At 41.9% G+C, this 14,449-nt stretch overlaps 1 protein-coding gene across 1 annotated transcript; it reads right to left on the bottom strand.

Moving 5' to 3' along the window:
* Positions 1–634: 634 nt before the first annotated feature.
* On the bottom strand, positions 635–12,119 carry SLC30A10 (solute carrier family 30 member 10). The gene is made up of 4 exons (XM_054196557.1): positions 11,472–12,119; positions 10,939–11,022; positions 7,194–7,430; positions 635–6,449 (listed from the first exon to the last, which is right to left on the bottom strand). Exons 1-4 carry the CDS (start codon positions 11,995–11,997, stop codon positions 5,974–5,976), a joined length of 1,323 nt encoding a protein of 440 aa, XP_054052532.1. The 5' UTR covers positions 11,998–12,119; the 3' UTR covers positions 635–5,973.
* Between the last annotated feature and the right edge of the window lie 2,330 nt (positions 12,120–14,449).

Raw genomic sequence — 14,449 nt, 5'->3', positions numbered from 1 at the left:
CATATGGCAGTTTTAAAGAGAAATAGATAATTAAAGCAAGTTCTGTTCTGCAAGATGTCAGGGCACTCGTGCTGATTTCCCACCGCCTGTTGTACTTCTGTTTTAAAACTTCGGGGATCAGCTCATCCACATCAGATGCTTTTTACAAGTTTAATTTTTAAGGTGTCTATTGAAAAAAATGGTTGTTTTCTATCACTTGAATTATGCAATCCCTTGCTTAGAAAACTTTATACTAGGCTGTGGACCTACTGTGCCATTTCAATGACTTTACCATAATGTCTTTATGGCTTCATTTTCCCATATGTATCCCGAAGCTTCTTGAGATAGTTCTATTTCCATCCCTTCACAACAGGGTGATCAGTGATATGTGATAAAACAGCTACAGAGCTTCATTAAACGTGGGTGAATGCGGAAATAAATAAATAAATGTACTAGGACTGGAAGGCGGTAAAGCAAAGTGCAGTGTCATAACGGACGTGCCATTTGCCTGGCGCCTTTTGTTTCCAGAGCCATGCAAGCAGCGGCGATGATAGCATTATCTGCTGACTGCACTGCTGATCCAGGCAGCCTTTCCCCTCCCAGCTCGCCCTGCACAGTGATACAGCATGCTGTAGGTGTGGAAGGAGAGGAAACCTTTCAAGCCCAGATCCCAAGAAACCACCACCAGCTTCATCTCCTTTTCCGTCTGCAGGCACTGCTGCCTTGCAAAACAGCGCAGAGGCTCAGGGACCGAGGGCCTCATCAGTATTAGCAAATTAGATGGTGCCTAGGGATGAACCGTGAGCATCTGTATTAGTAAACTGTTAGAGCATTTTGTGGCCTGTGGCAATTACTGCTCCCCGAAGCCATTCCCAGGCACAGCCCGGAGTCAAGGACCTAATGTCAGCTAGCCATCAGCATGGAGCCACCCTCTTTTGAAGTGGATGGTATTGTACTAGCATAGATGCAAGCTCTTCAATACCAATTGGTCTCTGTGCCTAAAAGAAGAAAATAAACCCATCACAGCAAGGGACCACACTTTAATAGCATTACATTTTGATTGCACTTTAGCAGAGACAAGTTCAGCCACAAATCTCCAGGGGTGCTCCAGTGCCTTCTCTGGAGAGCTGACGGTCAGCATTACAGTCACAATCTAAGTGTTACTGGTTGTACATGAAAACTATCACAGCAATGCTGCCCAAGTGATTCTGGGATTTCTTTTCAAAGAGACAAGGTGATGCCTGGATTAATAAATGTTGAAAACCACCACTTTAGGATAAGAAGGAAAAGATTCGGAGTGTGCAGTTTTAATACTGACATTAACAAACTCACGTTAAGAGCAAACTTTACTCATGCAAAGGTCTTAAAATTATCCAAACTGACACAAGCTCCCTATTGCTAATGTAAATCAAGCTCAGAACAATGGGTTTATTTAAAAATACACTTTATTTACAAGACATTCAAACTTCATTTTGAAAAAATTTAACTGTACATAAAACTTCAAGTAATTTTTCACTAATAGTTAGTAAAACCACAGTGAGATTTTCCATTCATTGATTCAGTAACCATGGAAATTACATTTTGGCACATTATTTAAATCACATAATGAACAGAAAAACTGAAGGAAACGTTTAAGCAACACAACTCCATAAATGTAACAACTTTATACAGTGATATCCTTTTGCCAAGGTATCACTGTTTAAATACAGTATTTAACATAGAAAGTGCTTCCACTGTACAGCAGAGTAAGTAGTAGAACCTATGGAAATCTTCATAGTGTTTGGATTATCTTTTCAGAAACGTCCTTCTTGTCTGCTTTCCAGTTAGTGATCCAAATTTCCCCAAAGATGTTAATGACTAACGAACCCTTGTGATTTCATTATACCTTTTCAGGCTTAGAAACCAACTTTCTTTAAAAAGCTGGTTCAGGTGGAGTGTTTATAAAGAATTTAAATATATATAAATACATATATATATATTTATATGTCAGGAAGACTACTTAGACAACACTTCCACACGGATCACAGGAGACAAAACAGTCCCTGGAGTAACTCACATCAAGCCATCCATAGACCTTGGGTGATGAACTTCACTTTGGAAAAATACAGATGCTGGCATATTCCCTTCAAAGTTCAGGAAAAAAGGGAGCATTCAGGATGGTAAGCATTATAATCAGGTAGGGGAGGGGGAAAGAATAGAAAGAACTAAACAAGGTCAAAAAGTGGTTGCGATGGTAAAGTGTATCATATAGTGAAAGCAGGTGAATTTCAATAAAGTGGAGTGCAAAAATTAAGCCAGTGCATAAAAGAGGTATTTCTAAACTGTATTACAGGTACATCAGCATGACCAGGCTAGCAAAAGGATACTGCTTTTATTGATGAGACAAAGAATAAGAAAAACATTAAGAGGAAAAAAACCGCAGTGGCAGTACAAGTCAAAACAAGTATCTCGAAGAACACAAGGAGAAGGAAGTCAACTGAAAACTTGGTAACACAGAAGCAACACTCCTAAAAATAGCATCAGTTATTTTTCTTTACATAGAAGAGCAAAGGCAAGATCTGCATTTAGAGACTTACAGGAGAAGGGAACATTAACTATCAAATTGACGCGTTTGGTTAAAGGATAACATATGAAAAGGTGACAAAAACATGAATTTGCTTTAAAGAAAGGCCCACAACTGATGAAGGCCAGTAAATTTCTTTTGCATTCAATGCCATGTTAGTTTATTCCAGATTTCCCTCTTGCTCCAAAACTATCTGCCAAGGCTAGCAAATGTTTAGTCGTCATACAACTTTGTCACATGTATGAATGGTTATGGATCAGAGGGCCACATAAACTGGACAACTGGTTGAAAATCACCTGTCTTTTAAGCAGATTTCTTTTGCTACGGACAGTGATGGACAGATGGGGGGCAACCACCACAAGAGAAACTGAATGCCATAATGGTGCAATCAGAAGGGAGTAATTGAAGAGGACAGGGTAGCACAATCAATCTGCAATCATGAGAAATTTTACATTACTGAATTGGAGGGGGGAAAAGCAATTAAGCTAAAGAGGCCAGAGAAGGGATTTATAATGACAGTGCAATATGCTACAAAACTGAATTTAGAACAAGTGCCCACAGATAAGGCCAAATACTGAAATACACTGCATTTCAAAACAAGGTGAGCGTACTTCAAGAGAATTAGAAGAGATATGCCAAGAACTGAAGAGAGATAAACCAATACCAAATAGACACTGAGTGGAATGAAGTCTTCTACAAAAGTAGAGAGGGGCCACCCAGTAGAGCTTAGTTGTGCCCCACTTAAAACAGAGGAGAAAAATATGTTGCTGTAGGACTCAAAGGAAGGTAAGGATACCGGGTCAGAAACCTTAGCTGCGTACCCTGAAAGTCCCTACACATAAAATGCAGATTCACCTCATCAATAATACAGCTCTGTTGGTTTTGCTTGCTTGAGTAATAAAGCAAATTTTAAATCTGCTTGTTTTCTAGACCTAAAGATTTCTATAATCCCTGGTATTCTCCTATTTATCCACAGGCAACAATTACAGTACATTCAACCAGACAAGAAGTTTAAGAATGTTACTTCATTATATTTTCATGTTACAACACTTTCAAAACCTTAAAAAAATAGATAACCACAGTTCTAAGAAACACTGGAAGGATAAAGAAAAAGATGGTCTATTTTGCCAAATGCCCCAATGCTACACATACTAGTGTTCTCTAATTCCAGAGTAAACAATACTGCCATCCCACCTTTCAGCCATTTAATAAAATGTATGTATAAAAAGATTACCTGATGTAAGACACAAATGCGTAACTATGAAAGGGTGCTTGTTTTAGAGGATAACCGGTAAGCAAATTTTCCCATAGACTTTGTTGTTATTTTGGGAGCTTTCTATTCCAGTTCTCAAAAAAACCTACAAATATATTTGTTATTTACATGTAAAACATCACCTCAGATGTAAAAAAGGACAAAGAGAACAGAAGAAAGGGCTGTCTTCCTTTATGCTACATGCTTTCAACAGACAGGGCAATTCTTACAATGTTTCCTGATTTACACTAATTCGTGCAATAACTGCCAAGCGAGATCCTGCTGCTTTCACGTCTGCTGCTGCCAACAGAATGAAACTGACTGGAGGATTAAGCTTTCGATTATACTAACAGATAGCTTATTTATGTAACAAACCTAAGATGGAAGGCTACAAAATATATTAATTCACCCAAGAATCTGTTCAAAAGGGGTAACTACAAATCTAGAAATGGGCTATTTAGGCTGCAATCACTGCTTCAGTAAATACAATTTTCCAACCAGCAAAACAGCCTGCTGTGTGTTTTAATATTCATTGACTTAACGTAATTGTCCTTATTAATAAGGAGTTGGCTGCTTTCAAGCCAGCCTTACAAGGCGGCCCTGCTATTTTCCCAGCCCAGGCAGGAAATCAATTTTCCCTTTCTGTTAAAGTGTCACTGAGGTAAAGACACCACTATTTTATAGAGGTGTCCCCATAAACAGATGAATAAAATAGCCAGCCCAGGCCACACAGACCCTTGAAAGACTGCTTTTGACAGCAGAATGTATTTGAAAGCTTCTGGATCTGGTCTGTACAGCTGTTGAGGCTAAGAACTACACACCCTGTGGATTAGATAGTGGGTTTCCTCTCCTAAAAACTTGGAGAACAGACCTGACCTAAATCCAGCACTGGTGACAGGGCACATCATCTTGTTTTCTTTAGAGCACCCTTGCATGCTTTTCAAAAAGAAATAGCAGCAAAGAGATAAAGGAATTGCTTCACTACATACACTTTGAAATACACCATTGGGCATGGGGAGGATGGGCAAGGAGGAGGGGAAGACTTAGACCTTTACAATAAATCAGCAAGAAATAATCAGGACTAAACAAGGAAAAATTACCTGTGTTGGGTTTTCGTTTTGTTTTTAAAGCTTCCTCCATGTGATAACATTGCATATAAAACTTTAAAGGGACTTCTTAATTAATACAATATTAAATTGTGTCTTAATAATATAACTGCAGGATTTTAACTGTTCATAATAAACATATTAGCTTATTTATTCAGCATGAATAATGACAGAGGATACTGCAATCATCTCGCACAATGATGAATTAAGACCGTGGCTATTATAACTTCTGTTGTCAGGAGGAAAATAAAATAATAAAAGAGACTGAGTTGTACAATCACAACAGCGAACAAGATAAAAGTTAACTGGATGACTGCCTGCATTTCCATTTGCTAGATTCAGTACAGACAACATTAATAAGTATTTCTTTGCTATCATGACAAGCAAGCTATTCTTTAGCATACTTATCTGTGATTAGGCTAGGACTCCAGTATTACTAGTAGAGAAGCAAGACCAGCTTCTGCTCTGTCCCTAAATACAAGAGTCAATCAAGAAAATAATGCAACTCAAAATTCCTGAGTGCTTCCCTTCCCCCTTAGACACTCTAAATTTCATCCACAAACCCCACTGGCCACAAGCACAAGCATCACTGTTAAAAATGAACTGTCTATGCAAAAATGGGTTTTAAAGATCAGTAAAGCATCTCTACTGAAGGCCTTTATAAATACACAGTACTTCAGCCCAGTACAATCGTTAACTGGCCACAGGGCTTTCAGGAAAGAGCTCACTTCATCAGAAAAGGCCAGAGTTGCATTCCCAGTGCCACTCGCCATTAAATGGAAGCATCAGTGCAGACAGCAATACACCTCCTCATCCACTCTTACAACAGAAATTCACACACAGTTTGGTAAGGAACTGGGTTAGGCTGTATCAGAAAAATCTTAGATGAATGCAACACCCTTCATGGAAATATTAATCCTTATTTCAGATAAAAGGGGTTTTTAGGTGTATTTTGGTTTACAGCTAAAGCACAGAAATCTTTTTGCCACGCCAACGTCAGCTTCAGCCACTGATGACCCCCTTCCCAGCCGGGACATGTTTGTTCTGTGAAAACATTACACAGAGGGAATTGCTTAAAGTCGTGTACTGCTCAACTGTGATTTGTCATCAGACACACCATAATTTTTCACATTTTGAATGCCATCCTCTGCCTGTGGGTACTCGATAGGGATTTCAGTATCATTTTTACTTGAACCATTGTCTTTATGCTGTGCAGAAAGGCAACTATCATTTTTCTCAGTGTAGCCATTAGTTTTAGCCAGGGGGTGCTCCCGCTGACTGCAGCACAGCTGAGAGTCACAAGCTTTTGAGATGCATGGTGAGCTGCACAGTAGCTGGGAGGTCTTGTGGTCAACGTACTCAGGCTGGATGGTCACAGAATGGATCCCTGTTTCATGGAAAACCTTCCGTATTTGATAAGCAGCATCTTGGTAATCAGCAGGGGTTTGACACTTGATATGAAGAGTAGCAATATTCTTCCCACCTGCAAGCTCCCAAACATGCACTTCATGAAGGCTGCTAACCCCTGGTACACGAGCTAGTCTGTCAGCTGGAAAACGTAAGAGAAAGATATTAGAGGCTTTGGTGTACTGGCTAATTACTAGCTTTCCCATTAAGAGCCCTATCCGAAAGCAGCAGTCTCCAAACTATCTTTTTGAAAGAGCTGTACTTAATAAATACGCCTACTCCCAGCTGCCTTTTGTTCAACCTCCAGACAACCACACAAGCAGACCACCCATTCTTTTGGGTTCACCCCGTCCCTCAGGCTCCTTAATGGCCATTTACCAGCCATTCATAGAAGCAAGGTTAGAGCACCACATCCTTGGCCAAACCCACACATCTTCTGGTTTCTTTAGCCCCGAGTATAGTGGAATTCCAGAAATAATCAGTGCTACCCCACAATTAACCAGTGTGGACAATGTCAGAGAGCTACACAGTTAACCAACCTTGATGGAAATTTTTAAGCTGTTTTGGAAGAAGCCGGTGCAGGGTTCAGAAATATTGTAATTTAGTGTTGTTTCTTTCACAAACACCCCACACAAAGCATTAACAGCTCAAGACCTGGTATTTTTGATGTACTGTTGGAGTACTACATTCTCAAAATGCATGCCTTAACTAATCCACAGAGATTTGAGTCATGTTGCTAGGACACAGGCATGTGACTGTTTCTCACGGTTCTTGAGAATTTAGAGCTATTACAAGTAAATAATCCAAACATGTCACTTCAAAAATAACATATGCATTGAAATATATCATTAAAATTAATAGCATTTCAACAATAAATCTGACTTACTCAGTAGTTGCATATTAACACCTTTGGGAACCATCTGCAACAAAATAGTTGAGGTCTCTTTGATAAGCGGGAATGCAGAAGACAAGATGATGAACACCATAATTATTGTCAGGCTTGGATCGATGTAGCACTGCCAATTACATGGAGCATTCTCCAGAGGAAGTATCTGGAAGATTGTAGCGGCAACTACCACAACCACAGATCCAAGTGCATCTCCCATAACATGCAAAAGAACACCTGAAAGAAATGGCACAATTTCCATTACTGTGTTGTTATTTTGTTGGGGGGTTTGTTTGTTTGTTTGTTTGGGGGGTTTTTTTGGGGGGGAAGAGTAAAGCTACATTTTTCAAATCTGTTCTACTTGACATGAAAAATGCAATATTCCAAGCAGTAACATCATAATCAAAGTTTTCAGTAACGGCTTTCAGAAGAAAACAGCAAGGGAAATACCAACTCTGAACTACAGCTCTTAAGAGGGATGCATTATTAAACATGTAGGGTATGCTACCAACTGTGGTCCAACTGCAATGCCATGGCAACGTAAAATGTGTTTGCTTAAATGCCTGCGGATTATTAAGAGATCCTGGCACATTATATCTCAATTAAAAATTGGTGACTAAATCTATCCATTCTACCATGGAAGCTAAGAGAGCCACAGACCACCCCCAGTAACAGTTCTCCTCCTCCATCAGCATCTATGACACTTTTGAAATCTGAAAAATTACCTAAGTAAGCCCATTCCTATGGCTCCAAACACCTTCAAACTCCAATTTTTGGATCAAGCTTGATTACTAGTCATATTAAACTTTGTCCCACCAAGGCTACTAGCCCTCAGATCCTAAAAAAAAAAAAAAAAAAATCAGAATCTGGTCTGAAAGTCAGTGACATGGATGCCACAGTTTAATATGTGCCTGGACTACTCTAAATTGAGAGGAATGCTGGGTACCACTTTTTACATCTATAGATATGTTTTTGCACAAAAGGTAAAGACACCAAACAGGCTGTTGTAATAATACATTTTTAGCTGCCCTTTCAACTACGATGACCAAAGTAATCTTCTTGCTATAAAGTTACAATAATCTAAGAACTCCTTTTTCTTTTTGACTACTTTACATAATCTTCCCTCTTCCCACCATTGCTCAAATGCACTCCAGTTTTGTCAGTCTTTACTGTTCAGACTCAGACTTCATCCCAGCCCATGCCTAATTCATAACATCTCTAAATATATTAAGTTAATTTCTTTGCCAATACATTTTATTTGGAGCCTACGAGGCAATAAAATGGACATCTCCTTTTAAAATCCCTATGACGAGCACTTTCAAGAGCTTCACTCCAATTTAATCACATCCTCTGGGCTGAAGAAGCTGTAAAAGGCTCTGAAACTCATTAACAACACAGCAAAGACTTTTGTCTCAAGGTTTAATAAGACTTTTGACTGGTGATGCTGGACACTGGATTAGATCTAGAGCCATGGTTGTGCTGCCGTTTCCTGCCAGCTCTTCGCATGAACATTGATCTTCAGTGTGAGAACCACCAGAGCTCCACTGAATCACTTGTGTCAGATAAGAAAGTACAAACTTCCAGCGAGCTCAGTCCTTTCTGTTGGAGTCAGGCATGTTCTGCCCCATTTGGCAGACTCCCACAGGGCTTTACTCCTCCTAACAGTGTTGCAGTGTTTCCTTTTCACTTACAAATAATCCCGATTCAGCATGGGCTATCAGCTACTGCACGAACAAGAGGGAGAGGCGGGATGCAATTGCCAAAGCAACTAACTAACAGCTTAAAAAGAACAGGAAAATGTTTCAGAAAGTCTTCTTTTGAATTAAGAAAAAACAGTAAGCATGTCAGAATTATGACAAATTATGAATTGAGAATGTGGAATTTGAAAATGCTTATTTTACATTATTAACATGGTTAATATATACATCTTGATTACGTATCACATAATGAAGGCCTAGACAGAAATGAACCCGTTTCCCTATAGACCCCCTAAAGCTATGGTTATAAAATAGAACTGAAAATGGATTTTTAGTAAATAAAGTCAGTATGGCAAGACCATAGGTAACACATAATTTCCAGCAGCTTGTGTTGGAAAGTCTGAAATACTCTGCATATACTCAAGAAGTAAAAGGGATAATTTTACACTACAATAATTAACTCAAGCAGAATGACTGGATTCCTGTTCCTACCACTTTTAAAAATCAAGGAACCAATTCCTCTGCCAATCCATTTTGTCCAGCCATGCTTTTCAGGGAGGCTCTGATTCTATAATGTACAGAATTTTTTGTCAAGTTATTATGAAGTAAGTATAGCTATACAAATAACTTACAACAGCAAAGAAAAAACACAGATTTCAAATCAGAATTTTAAAGACATGTATCTGTAACACTGGCTAAAGAGACAAAGAATATTTGTAAGGACAATAAAAAAAGATTTTGCAAAGATGACAGACTAAAGTTAAAGTGGCACTTAGAGAAAAAGGCTCTTTTTAAAAGTTAAAGATGACAGGTATCTTAAAATAACCAATACAAAACTCCTTATCCTTCAGACATATTTGAAAGTTTCCAGCATCATTATGCCTAAGCATTGTTGTTGAGGCAAGTAAGGTCTTCCCTAAAATACACTCATCGGCTTCTTACCCTTCTCTTCTCCATCCCTGAAAGTGATGGTTTGCTTTTCCTGCTCCAGTAATCTTACCACTATAATGCCATAATATCCAGTGACATCAATTTCTAGAAATTCAGGAAAGTATTGTGGCTCTGGCACATGATTTGATTTCCGAAGTGTCTTCCCTTACAGACACATTTGTGTAAGACTGAAAACACTTTTGAAAGACTGACAGATAGACACAGAACCAAAAAAAAAACCAAACAACTGAACCCCAGGTGCCTGACTGCCATGTCAACCTCTTTAAGATTAATTCACGTGATGCCAATTCACACAAGTTCGGAGGAATATCAGATGCTGATAGGTGACCATAAGAAGCCTGAAATTACCATCCTGTTTCAGCTTTCTGGCAGCCCTTCCCTTGAGGGACAAACTCAATGTTTAATATACTGAAAGGTACCTGCTTTTGACACTGCTCAGAATAGGTATGTAAAGGTGCATGCATATAAACACCTATACAGACAGGGAAAGAGACACTTGGTTGATTTATTTCACTCTGCAGATACACAGTGACCTGCCAAGCTCTACGTAAGAAGGGCTGATACTGTCACACTCTCTCAGGGGCAGGTTCGCAGTTCAAGGACCTGGCAAAACACTGTGCTGAAGCACCAGTTTCAGCACCTTTCTCCTCGTGCTGACTACAAAACATGGTTAACCTCGAGTTTTAAAGAAATTCTGCTTTCTGCCCAAAAGCATTTTAAAGTTGAAAACTGCTCAAGTACTACAGCAGTGACACCCAAAGAAGCACCTCACTGATATCTGCTTTACCTTCTTATAAGGCCTCTAGTGACTCAAGCTTAGTGCAAGAGGCTTTGTCTCCTTTCCAAAAAGTTCAGCTGCAGTCTTCTAAAGAACTAAAATCAAAATGTAAACACACTTGGAGCCAAAGTAGCATCACACAATTTTTTTGTCATCTATGCCATTTCATACAACCAAAACCCTTCTGCTAAAGATAACTGTGTCCATATACATAGAAGAGCGCTGGGCTTTTGCTCATATTTGAGAAAAAAAAATCTGAAATGGAAATCAGAAAGCATTTAAAGTTAATATAGTATTAGCAATATACCCCCCGCTGTACCTCTGATGTTCAACGCTTCAGATTTTTTCTCTTTTTTCTTCTCAGGCCCCTCTTCAGGGCTTTTTTGGTCATTTGGTGAATCACCTGCATTCAAAGAAGAAACGCTGTGTTGTGTATAAGTTCTACAAACAGAAAAAACATCACCCATCTCAAAACCAACTTATTTCAGAGATTACAAGCAAAAAAAAAAAAAAAAACAAACAGCAAACCCTAAAGAAAACAAGCCAAAACATTTTCCATGCAGCTATTTGAGCAGCACCTCCCTCCCCTGTCCAAAGGGGACACCAGTGTAAAGTACAAGGTGAAAGAGTTGGTGGGTGTCCAAGGCAGCTTAGTGAAATTCCCCGGAGCCCACGGGTGGGTTTGGGGCTACAAAAGGGCCCAGAGGATGGTTCTCGCAGCTCGGCGGGTCCCGAGGGCGAACGGGAGGGAAAGCGGGGACAGGGAGGGATGGGGAAGGGTGCGAGGGGCAGGGAGACGTGCAGGACATGAGGATGGCAAGGCGAGGCGGCGAGGATGCAGCCGAAAGGCACCTGCTTCATCCTCCTGCCCCATTGGGGCACTGCTGGGCACAGCTGGCAGCGCGGTGGCAGCAGGTGATGGGGCGGGTGACTGGCGGCGACGACGATGGTGGCGGCAGCAGGCGCCCCAGTCCTGGAAGACGAGGAGCCCCACGAGGTTGACAGCGAGGCCGAGGGTGCCGACAATGAGCACCAGCTGGGCATCGTCGATGGGCTCGGGCCGGGCCAGGCGGAGGATGGCCTCCACGAAGATGGTGAAGCAGAGGGCGGTGAGGAAGACGGCGTTGCTGAGGGCCCCCACTGCTTCGGCGCGGCTGTAGCCGTAGGTGGCCCGGGGGCCCCGGTGGCTGCGGCGGGCGATGCGCCCCGTGGAGAGGCCCACACAGAGGGAGATGAGGTCCGAGAGCATGTTGAAGGAGTCGGACACCAGCGCGATGGAGTTGCCCAGGTAGCCCGACACCAGCTCGGCCACGAAGAAGCCGACGGTGAGCACCAGCATGAAGATGAGGCGGCACGTCTTCCCCGAGTACCGCCCCATGGCGGCGGCCGCTCCCGCTGGCGCCCCTCTCCGCGCTAGCCCCGGGGCATGCCCCGCCGACCCGCAGCCAGCGCCGCCGACCCGCAACAAGTGCGGCCGCCCCGGCCCTTAACACCGCCGCCGCCGCCCGCCCCGCCGCGCCGCGCCGCGCCGCACCGCGCCGCGCCGGGCCCCGCCCGCCGCCCTGCCCCGCAGGGGGGGCACCGCCCGCACACCCCCGCCACCGCCCCCTGGGTGAGGGGCTGCGGGGGACCACCGCCGCCCGCCCGCCCGCCGCTGCGGAGCTCCCCTTCCCGCGGCTGACGGCTCGTTAGGAACGACGGTGGCTTACGCGAAATAAATAAAATAGGGAATGAATAGGAAACAAAAAGGCGGTGGGAAGGCGCAGAGCTGAGAGGCCGGCTGGCGAAGGGACCGCTCGGGGGGGGGCGGGCAGAGCCCCTCCAGAAAATACCAAAAGGCCGCCGCCGTCCTGCCCGCCCTCCGGGACGGCAGGTACCTCCGCGCTGCCCGAATCCGTTTCAGTGACGGATCCCGTAACTGTACTCGTTCTGGGGCTTTAGTGATAGCTTAAGTGGGAAATCGAAGGATAGGGTGCCATCTACTGCACCGGGTCACCTCCTGCAGCTAGACTTTAAATGGTGTGTCGAAACAGTACCTAAGCGTGCATGAATCTGTCGTCAGCCTATGAGGAAAATCTTTTCATGCATTTTTTTCACCCTACAGAATAATCTATAAGAAGCATAATAAATGAGTAAACTTCTAACTTGTTTTTATAGATTTTGGTGGTTGTTGTTGTTACGACAGTTCTTGGGAGAGCGGTGCCTCTGCACGCAAATGGAAAAAGGACAGAGCCAAATTGCTAATACTGCATTTCGGGATGATGGGAGCCACTCGATAATCAAAGGAGGTGCCGGGAAATTAAGCCGTTCTCAACTCTGGTGTTGTCAAAAACAACCGATAATGTCACTAGATTTTCAGTGACCCCAGGCTGGACTTGGGATTGATCATCATACAGTTCTTTTTCATGTTTGACTTCAGAAGTAGGTAAAAAAGAAAATCAGAACTGGCACCAATAATAAATAAAAGACGTAAGAACTAAAGAAAATAATGTCCTTAAAATTATATCCTGCTAGAGTCTGGAGTATTTCAATTATGCAAGGGGCACAGCAGCGCTGGAGGTACTGCTTCAGCAATTGCGATTCACACTGAAGTGCCACATCAAACATTTCACCACAGTTGACAAAGTGTACATCACAATCAGATAATAAACCAGCATGACAGGGAGGGCCAGTCAAGTCCCTCCTACCAAAGATGGTGTTCTCTACAACCAGAAATTCATTAAAAGCCCTCAGGAATTTCCTCTAACTCCGAAGCAATTGCATTGTTACAGCTGTTAATGGAGTTTGATCCCTTGCTTGAATACCTCTTTTAAATGAGGCTTCTCAATTCCACCTCAATTCTGTGTATACAACCAAAGGCTTTCTTACACATAACCCAAGATGTATCTAAACCCCTGGAGTGGACATAACTAGCCGTTCAGGGGACATTTTCCTGTGTTATCTGCAAGGATTAACACACGGAACTCCCAATTAACTGGAGATTCTTGTGCATGTCCTTCACACATTCAATGCCCGAGCAATGAAAGTACCCTGCAATGTTCAAATTAACAAATGCATAAAAATAAATGTGTTTAAAAGAAGCTCACCATAAACAGAGTAGTGAGAGGAGATAGCATAATTTACATCAACACACATTTCAGCTCTATAATTACATCTACCAACATAAGATGAGAGATTTTAAACAGTTGTGCCAAATAAAAAGCAGTGGGACATAGGTGGAACAAAAAGAAGAAAAATATATAAGAGTTATAGGAAGTTAAATAGTCTATTAGATGTAAACTTTAAAATGACAGGCTATATCTTCTTTACTATAATTAATGACAGAAAATTCTGGCACTTCACTTACAAGCAAAAAAATAATTTACTAAAGCTCAGCTCATTCTAATTGCATAGAACTGAAAAGAATTTCCAGCGGTTCTTATTTTAGGAAGACATATAATACAGTAGCTGGAACATCACTAATCCGCCCGTGCAAAATATACATTAATTCTCTTTGAAAAAAAAACAACGTGTCATAGCCCTGAACTCACTTCAAAAACATGAAAATATCACTGTTATTTTGAAGAAATAGAGCTAAAAATATTACTTTCAGCAAATAAGGCTGTGACTAAGTCCTCTGACATGGAGCACAATTACAGATGACTCACTGACGAAGTCAGAAGCAATACACGTTCAGAGCCTTGTCTCTGAACCTGTGTCTGCTGAGCCATTGATTCTTCCTTCTTCTGCCTGTCGAGCTCACGCATCTCAATCTGCTTCTCACAATACAGCGTCAGTCTGAGCACCACATGCTGACACAGGAACAGAGCAATGTCTGTGCCGGATTAGAC

This window comes from Rissa tridactyla, chromosome 3, assembly GCF_028500815.1.
Source record: "Rissa tridactyla isolate bRisTri1 chromosome 3, bRisTri1.patW.cur.20221130, whole genome shotgun sequence".
NCBI lineage: Eukaryota > Metazoa > Chordata > Aves > Charadriiformes > Laridae > Rissa > Rissa tridactyla.
The sequence above is the reverse complement of the archived record's forward strand: the minus strand, read 5'-3'. Positions and strand labels throughout refer to the sequence as shown.